General features: G+C 49.1%; 3 protein-coding genes across 3 annotated transcripts; 1 reads left to right on the top strand and 2 right to left on the bottom strand.

Moving 5' to 3' along the window:
* The first annotated feature begins 276 nt into the window (after positions 1-276).
* On the top strand, positions 277-3434 carry LOC112893967 (endoglucanase 2-like). The gene is made up of 7 exons (XM_025961510.1): positions 277-510; positions 684-896; positions 1270-1470; positions 1568-1657; positions 1759-2581; positions 2676-2735; positions 2831-3434. Exons 1-7 carry the CDS (start codon positions 277-279, stop codon positions 3130-3132), a joined length of 1923 nt encoding a protein of 640 aa, XP_025817295.1. The 3' UTR covers positions 3133-3434.
* Positions 3435-6516: 3082 nt separating this feature from the next.
* LOC112892884 lies at positions 6517-8823 on the bottom strand. The gene is made up of 3 exons (XM_025959985.1): positions 8791-8823; positions 7044-8622; positions 6517-6731 (listed from the first exon to the last, which is right to left on the bottom strand). The coding sequence occupies exons 1-3, from the start codon at positions 8791-8793 to the stop codon at positions 6517-6519; spliced, it is 1797 nt and encodes a 598-aa protein (XP_025815770.1). The 5' UTR covers positions 8794-8823.
* Positions 8824-9936: 1113 nt separating this feature from the next.
* Positions 9937-12990, bottom strand: LOC112892883. Its single transcript, XM_025959984.1, has one exon. The coding sequence runs from the start codon at positions 12988-12990 to the stop codon at positions 9937-9939; it is 3054 nt and encodes a 1017-aa protein (XP_025815769.1).
* Between the last annotated feature and the right edge of the window lie 2111 nt (positions 12991-15101).

The following is a 15101-nucleotide window of genomic DNA, read 5'->3' as shown; positions in this document are numbered from 1 at the left end:
ATAGTGCAAAGTTTCCTGAAAGAAAATGCAGACGCAGTCACCCTAGCGTTTACTACTCCCTCCCTTAATCTTTGAGCCTGCCTCGTTCCCTCCCTGATGAATTCTTGGCCTCTTCCCCTTCCCCGGGCGCTATAAATTCTGAGCCTCCTCGGCTTCCATCCAAGGCGACACGGAGCAGATCACTCCCGGCGCTACCTTTCCTTCCTATCGCGCACCGTGCCATCGCTTTCCTTCATTCCTTCCTTCCTCGGCTAGCTTCTCTCTGTGCCCTCGGGCATGGCCAGGGGACGAGGAGGAGCGCGCGGCGTGGCCGGCAGAATGGCCGTCCTCGGCCTCGCCCTGTTCGTGCTCGCCGCCGCGGCGCAGGTTGCCGCCGCCGGTCACGACTACGGCACGGCGCTGAGCAAGAGCATCCTCTACTTCGAGGCGCAGCGCTCCGGGCGGCTCCCCGGCGGCCAGCGGATCGCCTGGCGCGCCAACTCCGGCCTTCTCGACGGCAAGGCCAACGGGGTACGCGGCGAGAATTCGGACTCGATCGATCCCGATCCCGACCTGCTCCTCTTGGGATCCTGCTGCCATCTTTGCATGAACGTTCCGCATCTGTTCAACAGAATCAAATCTTCGGGCGGAATGATTCGGAGCCAGCATTTACGCCTGCCATGTTTTTTGCTTGATCCCTGCAGGTGGATCTGGTGGGCGGCTACTACGACGCCGGCGACAACGTCAAGTTCGGCCTGCCGATGGCGTTCACGGTGACCATGATGTCGTGGAGCGTCCTCGAGTACGGCGAGCAGATGGCGGCGGCCGGCGAGCTGGGCCACGCCCTGGAGGCCGTCAAGTGGGGCACGGACTACTTCGTCAAGGCGCACCCGGAGGCCGAGGTGCTGTACGGAGAGGTCGGTTGGTCCCCCGCTACACCCCCCGCCGCGTCGCCTCGCTCCGCTGGCTGGCTGCCCCATGTCCCTCTCCTCTTGTCAACTCCACTTGAGTGCGCCGCACCTTACCTGCATGGCTGCATGGACATGCAGCAGCCGTTGGCTTTTACTACCTTTTTTACCTGGTCAGACCGAGGCAGATAAGATTTACCGTACGGGACGCAGTAAACGCGCGTCAAATTAGAATTTGAAAACTGATTAAACGGTGAACTTGGCTTTGTTAGACAATTTAAAATTCCGCAAATAAATTATCACGAAAAATTACTGCAGATTGGTCTATCTGTGCAGAGTTACTGAGGAATTACTGTTGGATCGTTCTCCCGCATGCATGCAGGTCGGCGACGGTGACTCGGACCATGATTGCTGGCAGCGGCCGGAGGACATGACGACGAGCCGGCAGGCGTACCGGCTCGACCCCCAGCACCCCGGGTCCGAGCTCGCCGGGGAAACCGCCGCAGCAATGGCGGCGGCGTCGCTCGTCTTCCGCAGCTCCAACTCCGGATACGCCAACCAGCTACTCCAACACTCGAAGCAGGTACGCCCATCGCAAACCTGAACCTGGCGATGACACTATCTTCTCAAGATTGACAGCCATGGATCGACATGTTCATCGCTTGTTTGGTTGCGTGCAGTTGTTTGATTTCGCCGACAAGTACCGGGGCCGGTACGACAGCAGCATCACCGTCGCGCGCAACTACTATGCCTCCTCCAGCGGATACGGGGTATGATGAATGTTCTCGATCGCCATGAACTAATTAGCAATCCTTGATGCAAATCAGTTAGGGCCTAAACATTTCGTTCTGGTCATGTGGTGGTGGCGCAGGACGAGCTGCTGTGGGCGGCGGCGTGGCTGTACCAGGCGTCCGGCGACCGGCGGTACCTGAACTACCTGACCAACAACGCCGACGCGCTGGGCGGCACCGGCTGGTCCATCAACCAGTTCGGCTGGGACGTCAAGTACCCCGGCGTGCAGGTCCTGGCCGCCATGGTTCTCCTGCGGGGCAAGGCCGGCGGCGGTGCGCACGCCGACGTGCTGCGGCGGTACAAGCAGAAGGCGGACCTCTTCGCGTGCTCCTGCCTCGGCAGGGCCGGCGCCAACAACGTCCGGCGCACACCCGGCGGCATGATCTACCACCAGAGCTGGAACAACGTGCAGTTCGTCACCAGCGCGTCGTTCCTGCTGGCGGCGTACGGCGACCACCTCGCCGCGGCGCGGCAGGCGGCGCAGTGCCCGTCCGGGGCGGCGGCGCAGCCGGCGGAGCTCCTCGCGTTCGCCAGGTCGCAGGTGGACTACATCCTGGGGAGCAACCCGAGGGCGACGAGCTACATGGTTGGCTACGGCGCGACGTACCCGCGGCAGGCGCACCACCGCGGCGCGTCCATCGTGTCCATCAAGGCTGACCCCTCCTTCGTGAGCTGCCAGGCCGGCTACAACAGCTGGTACCACCGCCGGGGCAGCAACCCGAACCTGCTCGTCGGCGCCACCGTCGGCGGGCCGGACGAGTACGACAACTTCGCCGACGAAAGGGACAACTACGAGCAGACGGAAGCCACCACCTACAACAATGCGCCGCTGATGGGCGTGCTCGCTCGACTGGCCGCCGGCCATGGCGGCGGCCGCCGGTTTGGCCACTCGCTCGCCGATGGTCAGTAAGCTCGTCGAAAATTCAGTGGTGACCATGCGTGAATTGAGCCATGTGGGCAGGCTTACCAATTTGGTTTATGTTTCTTTGCTTGCAGAGGTTTCTGCAACATCCATCAAGAGCGACAACCAAACCTCACTGCCATCTCCTTCACTTGGTAATCATTCAACATGCATTTTCTACATGTCATCTTGCATTCTACTTAGCCGTTCTCAAGACAAACATTGGTGTTTCATTCTGTGCATGTAGCAGCTGCTGAACACGCCTCGCCCATCGAAATCGAGCAGAACGCGACGGCGTCGTGGACGGAGAGGGACAGGATGTACCACCGGTACGCGGTGACGGTGACCAACCGGTCCCTCAAGACGGTCCACGAGCTCCACATCGGCATCTCCAAGCTCTACGGCAAGGTGTGGGGGGTCGACAAGGCGCGCTACGGCTACGTGCTCCCGAGCTGGCTGCCGTCGCTTCCCGCCGGCAAGAGCGCCGCGTTCGTGTACATCCAGGCCGCGCCGCCGGCGGACGTCTGGGTCACCGGCTACAAGCTCCTCTAGAACGGCACCCGGAGGCCACGGGATCGTCACGCCATGCGACTTATCAAGTGATGAACTAGTAGTGTTCGCGTGCGTGTGTGTGAGTGAAGTGTCAAGGTTTGTTAGGTTGGAAGAGGGACAAAGAGTGATGGGGCTAGTAATATTCTCGGTCATCCTCGTTGTCCCTTCAGCTAGTGTTTGCTTGTGTGGTGATTGAAATAGTAAAAGTGTAGAGATATGATTGAGCCATTATTATGCTACTATACAACTGCAAAATGTTGGAAACTATACATTTGGGGTTCCAAATAGATTGGGTATGGATATGAGCAACATTCCATCTCTGTCCATTTCTTGCACGTGTACTATTTCTTTGCTACCCAAGAATATTTTGTTAAGTGATCAAAATTGTTTTCTTCGTTGATCTCCGCAGAGAAAAAAAATGTTTTCTGCAGGCCTGGTGCGTGAGTAGGGATAAAAACGGTCGGAAATGATCGACGAAAGGCTCCATCACTTTTACTTTCATATTTTTCCATCAGAAACAAAAATGATATGATATTATCATAAACGAAAACGGTATCTGTATTAAGGTAATTTCGGAAACGAAAATATAGGATCGATAATACATCAGTAACGATCGGAACCCATCGAAACATATTTTCAAAAATAATAAATATGTCAAACCATAGAGCACAACACTAACCATCACACATTTCATACACAAGTACTGATGTTAAGATATTAATCTCACTATCCATCCATCCATGACATGTATCTCATTTGATAGTACTAAAAATTTAAACATTAATTCCACCATCCATAAAATTATCCATAGTCATATGAATTAAGGTCGTTAGGTTGTGATTTAGGGTTAGGATAAATGAGCCATGACTCTCTAAAAGTATACATATGATATTCTAAAGTATATAGATAGCAGGGTGTGCTGGCATTTTACGTGAATACGATATTTTTATCGGTAAAATATGGTAGAATACCGTAAAAATTTGATATTTCTCGAAAACAATCGGAAGACGCTCAAATCATTTCGTTTTCACTTTCATAGTTTCTAACCATTTTCGTTTTTACTTTTTCGATAATTGTTTTTATTTTCGTTTAGCCTTAAAAATCGATAAAATCTTGAAAACAATCCTCAAAAATCAAAAATTACCATTTTCATTTCCATCCCTACTGGTGTGCTTCTTCAGGTGGGCAAACATGGGCAGCAGGATGACGGCGACCAGGCACCAGGACAGCGAGGATGGGAAAGACATCACCGTTGGTGCTCATCGAGCCATAGCCTAGTGCCGCACCGACCATGCTGACTATCAGCGGTGGCAGCCTGTCGATGAGGGGGCGGATCTAGGTGATGCGTGGGGGGCTAGGGGGCTCAAAGCCTCCTATCTTTCTCAAGACCAATGGATACCCCACTCCCTCTTTTATTTTTAGAAAAAAGAATGAAGAAGAATTGAGGAGGAAAAAAAAGAAGAGAAAGAAGAAGTGAAAGGAGATAAGCCACTTCTTCTATATTCACCACTGGACGAATCCCCGCTACTACTGCGCGGTGCCGCCTGCTGCTGGCCACCGGAGGAACGGCGGCGACGAAGGTACTCCAACCCCATGCCAAACCCTACAAACGTACACTACGTGAAAACATGTATATTGGTAACGGGCATAGATGACCTTTGGTCACGGGCAAACAGCCGTTACCGATCTGACGTTACAAATGATCGAACAAAGGTAACGGGCAACAGCCCGTTACTGATAACACGTGTTTGTAACGGTCATCTAACAAAGACCGTTACCAGATGTAGTTACCGGTCATCCTAAATGGCTGTTTCTCTGGGCCCACAGGGACTTTTTGTAACGGGCAGAGACACACAGCCCGTTACAGAAACCGAAGAAACGTAACAGTCTTTTGCATGCTACCCGTTACAAATACATTTTTCCACGTCTCTTTCTGGGCCCACTGGTCAGTATTTGTAACGGTCTGTAAGTAATGACCGTTACCTTTAAGAAGTATCCGTAACGTCCTTAAGCTAAGCCCGTTACAAATGTTATACGTAACGTGGCCTGAATCGGGGCCCGTTACCTTTGGACCATATCTGTAACGGTTCTTTCAGTATGTAACGTTCGTTCATTAGTTAACGCCCGTTACTCTCGGATCTCACTATGTATCGTGCTTTAGTTAACGCCCGTTACTCTCTGATCAGTTGTTGTAACGCACTTTAGTTAACGCCCGTTACCTATACGTAGGCCACCCCTACAGTAACCAGTTCTTTTCTGGCTGCATCCTGGAACCAGCCAGGATTTGGCAGCCACCAGCAAGTACACATCACAAACACATTCTCATCGCATATATACACAAGCAAGTAGATATCATGAATATACACAAGATCACATCATTCCTCATCAGACATGCAACAAGTTTGAAGCCCTGAATGCAACAAGTTTCAAGTGTGTGGCTAACAATGAACTCACGGTGCATCATAAATTTAGAAGGCGCTATAGAAGTTGCCCTTTGGGTCGAGGGTCTCCTTAAGAATGAACTCGCACAGCATCTCCCGGACCGGCTTTAGATCTTCTATAGAAACTGTTAGGGCAGCGTTGAAATCCTGCAAAATACAATCATTATGAGCTCATACAAGTACAAATCAGTTTCTAAAATCAAATGAACAATATGAGCAGAGACAAGGCTGAGCAGTATATACTTACAGCAGCCTTTTTCATTATAGGTATGTCACCGACTAGTTTTAGCATATTGAATGCCACATAGAATCCACATAAAAAGGTCCCCGATGGCTGTTGAGCGCACTGCAAGAAGGTACCAATATGACAAGTTAATGCAGTAACCAAATAGGTAGGAAGGCACCATAAAAAAACCTCAATCTTACTTTAACATCTATCCTGTGCGTGAGTTTAGGTTTGGTTTTTGGCCTTTTCTTATTTGCTTTCATCATTTCTTCCATGCGCGCATCAAAGGCCCTGCATGATCAGCAATACCGATTAGAAACAGTAAGAGATCGATATTTCGTGAACAAAACCTACAATATACTGACCAGTTCACAATATGTCGGACGTCCGTGAACTTTCGACCGGGAAATAGTTTAGCAGAATCTAAATACCAAACCTCTTTGTACTTCATAGAGATGATCACTGTTACCCAGTGGCCACCGGTGTTGTAGGCACCCACCACATAGTCGTTCTTCATAGCATTTTTAATTGCTTGTGTTACAGTGCTAGGCTGGTGAGAAATCACTGTGGCGGTGAAAACCTGTGGGTCCAAAAACGCAACACTGCACTGCATCTCTGCTGCATTCTGCATCATTTTCCTACAAATAATCCAATTGTTAGCATGCATGAACTTTGTGGTCAAAATTAAAGAAATATATTTTTTTGCTTTGAAGGGACTTACAATGTCCACAACCTCAAGAAGCTAACATCCAGAGCACCTAGGGTTATAAGGTCGTACACGTCATCGAATGCAATGTTTAACATTAAATCACCATCACCTTCAAAGTAGGCTTGAGGCACCTTTGCTGGAAAGCCAAGTTTATCCTTACTGTTTTCCATGACGTAAGCATGCAACCTGGCACAATTTGGTCCAGCAGCATCTAAATCCGCTTCTGACAACATAGGCACACCAGGCTTGTATTTTGGATTCTGTGTTGTCCAAATAGCGTTAACAAGCTCATCTTTAGGCAGAGGTTTCCTGGCCTCCTTCTCCTCCCGTGGTGACTGCTGCTCAGGCTGAGATTGGCTGCGCTCTCCCTCCTGTTGTAGAGGCTCCGGTTGTGGCTGATGCTTAGGCGGAGATTGCTGCTGCTGCTGCTGCTGCTTCTCCTCCTGCTGCTGCTGCTGCTGCTGCTGCTCCTTTTTTTTGCAGATCTGCTGCTGCTGCGGCTGAGCCTTCTCTTGCGGACGCTGAGCTGCAGTACCTGCATCTGATGCTGTACCCCTGCTACCTGATGCGGTTCCAGAGTTGGGCTGTCTCGTCCTGGGTGGTATAAGGATCCTATGCTTTGACCATTGGATCCTTGTACCGAGAGCCTCACCTAAGGTTGTTATCTCATCCCCCCCTACTGGCACAGGCAGACGGAAGTGACTCGTATTGGACCACACATAAGTAGGTTGCACCACTGCATACCCTTCCTGCACCGGTACACAATGGCAAGTCTCTTGATATGGATAGACAGTGGCTACTGCGAGCTCCAAGTTATGCCCGGTGCCATCCAAAAGGCTGCACTTGGTTGGCTCTGTCAGCTTATCTATTGTGTCCAGCATAGATGATCGACTGTCAGCTTCGTTCTCGTTGAATGGCCCATGGTCTTCCCCGCTGCCACGCACATCTTCTTCCGCACTGACACTCGCATCTTCTTGCTCGCTGCTACCGGTGTGTGTTGGTTGGGTAGGACACAAAGCATCCGGTATAACCACGCCTGCTTGTCTTAGCATGTTGATTACTCTGATGGCTGTTTCACCAACTATCTTTTCCTTCTCCGCATCAGACCTCTCCTTCGTCTTCTTCCTCTTCTTCCTGTACATTCCAGCAAACTCTTCACCAAACCCTTTACCCCAGCCAACTGAACTAGACACGCCTCGGACCCGACCTCGATGCTCTGGATTCTCAAGTGCCGCGGTGAGGATATCATTCTCCCTAACCCCAGTGAAAGAACCATCACTAGCCTTAGATGCAAGGTCTTTCACCTTATTTGCTAGCCCCACCACCGCAGGGTTACTGAATGTTATGTCCCCGCTTCCTTCACTAGTGCCTTCACTAGTGGTCATCCTCTTCGCCGCCCTTGCCCGCAGATATGACCTCGAACGTCCAGGAAATTGGTCCCAAGGGTTCTCTTTTCCTTCTCTAGCTAGCTTTGCATCCTCCTCCTCCCACTCTTTCCTTTTACCATGATAACCTTTTCTTCCCGTCTTGTGTGGCTTATTATGCAATGCTCTCTTATCTTTCATCTCCTGGCTCACTCGCTGAAAAAAAGGAGAATTGGTTTCCTGCACAAACACCTCCCAGTCTTCTGGCTTCAAAAAGCCATGCTTCTCAAAGGGAGACTCCTCCTGCCTCACATAATTTCTTCTTAAATGGGCCTTGAACCGCCGTTGCAAGGTTGCAATCTCTGACATAGCTGCCTTAATTGCCTTGTTGCGAACAGTTGGTTCCAGATTGGCTGGGTACTCTAGCTTTTCCAGCAATGCTTCGAATAGCTGTTCCTTCTCAACTGGTGACAGATCCTCAAGCTTCCTGTTGATTGACACCCTCTCCCGAGCAATGAGGCCACAGACCAATACAAATCTTTCCCTTGCAGCATCTGGGGTAGGCCAAAATTTTTCATCAAGTCCAGTTGCAGTCAACTTGTCTTCTGGCCATTTGGTTTGTGTCCTTGACCCGCGGGTTCGAGTACTACTCGCAGCAGTCTGCGCTGAGTGAGCCTGTGAAGAACGTTCACCGTCGTTGCGCTGTGATGATGCACTACTGTCACTACAGGAGTTTGTTGGTGTGGGAGACTGCATAGATGATATGTCAGGTTGTCAGTAGAGCAACATAAACTAGACAAAAACTGTAAACCAAAAAAGCTAATATTACACTAGAAATCAGTACAGGTCCTAAATAAAATCAGCATAGACATACAGGTAAAATTTTACTTAGTATAGAGGTTGGGGATAGGTGCAAACCATTTTGACAGGGTGGAGCAATGCTTATGTATGAAGCAAGTTCCTTCAACTGCTTCCTTGTCCAACTTCAGATCCAATGAATTGTGGGTTCCATGTGTACATGCAACAAGAGGATAAAGCAATCACTTAGTATGATTATCACAGCAAAAAACAATGTACACTGTAAATAAGCTTCAAACAATTCCATGGCTGACTGAATGTGGCCATCAACAATCATCCATCAAATAAAAATGAACTATTAAGGCATGCTGAACTAATGCAGGTAATTCCAGGAGAATAATTCTATGTGCATTGACTCTAAACAACAGCAAAGTAGCATATCTCCCTAATCGAACTTGACAGGAAGAGCACATTGGGTGGCCGAGCAGAGAGAGGGCGTTGGGGGTTGAAGCAGCAGTAACCTCTGTCGCGAATGGCGGTTGGGAGGGGCTGGATCCGCGTCGCCTCGTTGCCGAGCGAGGAGAATGGCGGCGACGGCGAGCGAGGACAGTGGCGGCGGCGGGCTAGGGCAGGACCGTCGCGGCGAAGGCGAGCGAGGACAATGGCGGCGACGGCGGGCGAGGAGACTGGCGGCGACGGCGGGCGAGGAGAGTGGCGGCGGCGGGCGAGGGTAGGATGATGGCGGCGACGGCGAGCGAGGAGAATGGCGGCGACGGCGAGCGAGGAGACTGGCGGAGGCGGGCTAGGGCAGGAGAATGGCGGCGACGGCGAGCGAGGAGAATGGCGGCGACGGCGAGCGAGGAGAGTGGCGGCGGGCTAGGGCAGGAGAAAGAGCGGCGAAAGGGATTTCTTTGAAATATGTATTGTCCCCTGATGACCACTTTGTAACGGGCTTTGTGGTAAAGCCCGTTACTGATGTCAGACAGTAAGTAACGGTCGTTGTAGTAAAGTCCGTTACTGACGTATAACTAGTAACGGGCTTTGAGTTAACGTCCGTTACTGATGCAGAATTGCTGAACTGATGCAGAATATGTACAGAATATATATATAACTGGTGCAGAACATGTATAGTATGTCTGGAGAATATATAGACATCATATATTACAAAAAGGATTCAAATTCCACCAATACACAACCTATATTACAAAAAGGATTGAACTTCCACCTACACACATCCTACATTACAAAATTAGGATTCAGCAGACATCACTCTGATGGCTTTTTCTTTGATTTCTGGATATGGATTTTTTCATGATGGTCGGTTCGCAAGTACGGTGTTTTGTCAGTTGCCACGAGTCGGGGCATGTATGAAGTGTCAAAGGATGGAATTTCATCAAACTGGTTGTATTCCTCCTCGTCAACAACATTGGCAATCCCAACAATCCTTTTTTTTCCAGGCATAACCACACACCAGTTCTTCCTTGCAAGGTCAGGTACATAGAACACTTGCTCAACATCCTTGGCGAAAACAAACGGTTCGTCTTTGTAACCAAAGACCCGCAGATCAACACTAACAAACCCATATTTATCCTTGCTCACACCTCTCTTCCCATTGACCCATCTGCACCGAAACAAGGCTACCTTGAAACCTACATAATCAAGCTCCCATATCTCCTCTATTTGACCATAGTATGTGGCTGCCTGCATGTCATTGTCGACGGCCCGTACACGCACACCACTGTTTTGATAGACGCTCTTGGCATCCTGGGCCATGGTGTAGAACGTGTATCCATTGATATCCATTGCTTGGTATGTTGTAACAGTGAATAATGGCCCCACTGCTAGTTTCGTTATCAGATTGTCGGTTACAGCTGCGCTGCATCTCTGGACATAATCTCGGAGCCACCAGCTGAAGCATTGCATGTGCTTCTTTGCAACCCAAGCCTCACTACGGGCAGGGTTTTCTTCACGTAGTTGTTGCATGTGCTCGTTGGCAAATGGTGTAATCAGGTCAATCTGTTGTATCACGGTGAAATGAGCCATGTTGAAGGCATCTGGATCCGGAGTGATTGACTTTTTCCCCATGGTCCCAACACCTGCAAGCCTACCTTCATGCCGCGAATGAGGCACACCAATGGGGTTTTGGGGGTCCATATAACCCATGGCCCACTCCACTGCTTCGATGGTCCCATAGCCACGAACCATGGCTCCCTCCGGAAATGACCGGTTATGTACCAATGATTTGAGGAATCCAAAGTACCTCTCATATGGAAACATCTGATGAAGGTAAGATGGGCCAAGGAACCAAATCTCCCTCGCGAGGTGTGCTGTTAGATGGATCATGAGATCAAAGAATGTTGGTGGGAAGGTAGCTTCAAGCATGCATAGGGTCTCGAAATGCCTCCTCTCTAACTTCAATAGTTCTTCCTCATCAATCACCTTCTGTTCTATTGCATTGAAGAATAAACACAAGCTCGTGACCGTGTCGCGAACCTGTACTATCTTGATACCTCTAAGTGCAACAGGAAGAAGAGCTGTCATCAACACATGGCAATCATGAGATTTCATCAAGTTGAAATTCATTTTCATGTCCTTCACCGACACTAGCCTCTTGAAGTTCGATGAGTAGCCTGAAGGTACTTTCAAACCATGCAAAAACTCACAGAATTCTTTTCTCTCTGTCTTTGACAAGGTGGTTGCAGCGACGGGAAGGTCCGTCCCCGTGTCTGTTTCCTCTGCATAGAGCTCCGGCCTAATGCCCATATCTTTAAGATCCTCCCTTGCATTTTTATGATCTTTTCCTTTCAACTTCTGTTGTAGCAATGTTCCACAAATGCTTTCACACACATTCTTCTTGACGTGCATGTTGTCAATCGAATGACGCACATCCAACAGCTCCCAATACTCTAGCTCCCATAGAATTGATTTCTTGTTCCAAATTCCTTTCCCATCTTCTTCTTCTTCACCATCTCGTTTCTTTCTTTTGACAAGGATTTTTTCAGTCATTTTGGGTAACTCCTCGATAGTTTTGATGTCCTTGACTTGCAAGAGGATCAGATCTCCAGTCACATGCAGAGGCGCCGCTCCATGCTCCTTTTCCCCATTAAACTGACAATCCATCTCCCGGTAGGGATGTTTCTTGCTGAGGAAACGACGGTGCCCCATAAATGCGAATTTCTTTGAATTTCTTAGCCACAATGAGCAAGTTTCTTCCAAGCAGTGCGGGCAAGCTGCACCTTTCCTTTTACTCTGGCCGGAGAGGTTGCGATGAGCCGGGTTGTCGTTGATGGTGGTGAACAACATGGCGTGCAATGTGAACTCCTCACGCCCGAACTCATCCCAAACCTCCTTCACACCAGGCTTCCAAAGTGTCTTCAAGTCATCAACTAGTGGCCTCAAGTAGACATCAATACGGTCGCCAGGTTGCTTTGGCCCAGAGATCAATATTGTCAGCATCATGTATTTCCGTTTCTTGCATAGCCAGGGTGGAAGGTTGCACATTGACAGCACGACAGGCCAGGTGCTATGTGTTGAACTCTGGTTACCGAAAGGGTTAACGCCATCTGTGCTCATAGCGAACCGAAGGTTTCTGCAATCATCAGCAAACCACTTAAAGTGGGAATCAATGTTACCCCATTGTGCTGCATCTGCGGGGTGCCTAAGCTTGTCATTTTCCTTCTTTCGGCCTTCCTTATGCCAACGCAAGAGTTGGGCCTCCTTTCTTGTGGCGAACCATCTTTTCAACCGGGGAATGATGGGAAAATACCATGCCACCCTCACAGGACCCCCTCTGTTAACCTTCTTCTTGCCTCCGATCTCCACGGGCACGTTCCCGTCATCAGCATTATCGTCTCCACCATCTTTTTTCCTCTTGTACCGATCACACCCACACTTGGGGCACTTGTCAAGGTCTGCATAGTCTCCATGGAACAATACACAACTGTTCTTGCATGCATGAATTTTTTCAACCTCTATTCCCAGAGGACAGATTATCTTCTTTGCCTCATAGACAGACTCGGCTACTTGGTTTCCCTCAGGTAGCATGTCTCTAAGCAGATCCAATAGTTGTTTGAAACTTTTGTTGCTCCAACCATGATCTGCCTTAAGCTGCAGAAGTTTTAGATCACCAGAAAGGCGAGAGTACTTCTGGCAACCAGGATAGAGGGGTTTCTTTGAATCTTCAATGAACTGCTTCAGCCTCGCTAATTCAGAAGTTGTGTACACTCCTTGAAACTCAACATCCCGCACCATTTGATCAACATTGTGCACACGTTGCAACACCTCACCATCATCGAAGCCCGTAACTTCTTGATCAGTCATATCATCAGGCCTCCTAACAAAGGGTGGGAATGGTTCATTTTCCTCAAAAACTCCACCTTCAACAAGGGCTTCATGATGGCATCGCGCTGCCCCTTCATTAAGGCCTTGACCATGGTGTCGCGCTTCACCTTCATTTAGGCATCCTGCTTCGACTTCATTAAGGCCTTCCTCACCATGTTTGTTCCAACACGTGTAATTTTTTGTGAAACCACGTGTGATCAAATGATGAAAAATGTTGTCCCGTTGTCCGAACTTCTTCTGGTTGAGACAATCTATACAGGGGCAATACATTGCCTGAACACCACGGTTTCTCATATCCGCCTCTGCTTGACCTAGAAAACCATTGACCCCGGTTATGAAATTGTCCCAATCTCGGGGCTGTCTGTACATCCAAACCCGATCAGCAGCTGCCATCTACAAGTTCAATGAACAAGGGCAATTTCCATATCAAATGAGCATAATTCATCACCAAAACCGATGAGTAAGAGGATTAGGACAGCAAACTTCAATAAAACGGGGCAATTTCCACCTTGAGGAGGACCGTTTACGAGCGCGCCCGAGGAGGAGGCGGCGTCGCGGCCGCGGCCGCGGCGATGGAGTGGAAGAAGGGCTGCTGCTTTGGACGACGGCGACGGCGCGGAGGACACCGCGGTCGACGTCCGCCGGCACCTTCGGTGACGCCGGCGCGGAGGCAGCAGCAGCAGGACACGTCCAGCAGCAGCGCCGCCGCGCTCCAGCTTGACGGCGGTGGAGGAGCGCGGCCGAGGAAGCGCCGGTCGCGGCGACGGCGCGGGAGGACGCCCCCCGGCTGCTGCGCCTGTCACTTCGGTAATGGGCATCAACGGATCACACAAGTAACACCGCTCTATCGGTAACGGGCATCAAATGGTCATCGGTAACGCGCGTTACGAAAGGCGACAGGTCGTAACGGTCCTTAAACGACCGTTACCGATAAGACAGTGATCGGTAACGGACATTAAGGGACCGTTACCGATAGTACACTTTTCGTAACGGACACACTTTAACGCCCGTTACAAAGTTTTGGTGTAACGGTCCTTCATCACGGCCGATACCAGAAGACATCATCGGTAACGGGCGTTGTGGTGGCGAGTTCGGGGTCAAGCCTGCAGCGCTTATGGGTAACGGGTGCCAAACAACAACCGTTACAGATGTCGCGGGTTGTAACGGGCTACAAGTGTCCGTTACAAATGCTGCGTGACCTATTTGAGGTTTTCACGTAGTGGTAGTCAGCACTGCCGAAACGGCAGGCTCCACGATGTTGCAGAGTTGGACCGTGTCCCTGGCAGGTGGCAGTGGATGCAGCGATCGATCGAGCAGCTGGTTTCTTTCTTCGTTCTCCAGTTCGCCTTACTCGTCGTCCTGCATGCCTTCTTTTTTATAGTGCTCGCCAATACGTGCTGGCTCAGTGGCGGGTGCGGCCATGCATGGCTTCAGGATGATAGTTCCGCCAACCATCAACTAAAAAGATTAATTTACGCAAAACTTAGATCGGTGGCCAGTCCAATAATAAAGCATGCGGACTATTTGCATGCATGTTGCCAAAAGTAAAGAAGTAAATAAAAGTGCTGAAGTTAGTCACATGCATGCAAATTCGAAACTATAAAGCTATAACTATTAAACCGAGTATTCAGATTAAATTTGGATTGCACCATTATCTTTTTTTATTATAGGATCTTCAAAATAAGATCGCTCTTATCTATGTTTGCACGATATTTTCTAATACTAAATAATTATTTTTGGCTACTGGGAGCAAATATTTTAAGAACACAAATAAATAATTATTTTTTGCGAATAAAAAGTTAAACATGATGAACAAATAATAATATACAACGAATAAAACAATTAACATCGTGAACATTTAATTTTATGAGATAAATAATAAAAAGTGAATATCGTGAACAAATAGGTCAACATCACGGAACAATTTAATCTTCAAAATGAACAAACAACTTGGCATTGCGAACAAACTAGTGACCATAGTCAAATGATTGTTCACGAAGAACAAATATATCTACATCGTTAAAAAATATTCTTATTAGCATGTATACACGTGCTAAACAAGTTAGTATATAAAAAAATAAATTATTAAA

Source organism: Panicum hallii, chromosome 5, assembly GCF_002211085.1.
Source record: "Panicum hallii strain FIL2 chromosome 5, PHallii_v3.1, whole genome shotgun sequence".
Taxonomy (NCBI): Eukaryota; Viridiplantae; Streptophyta; class Magnoliopsida; order Poales; family Poaceae; genus Panicum; species Panicum hallii.
Note: the sequence above shows the minus strand (reverse complement) of the source record. Positions and strands in the feature narration are given on the sequence as shown.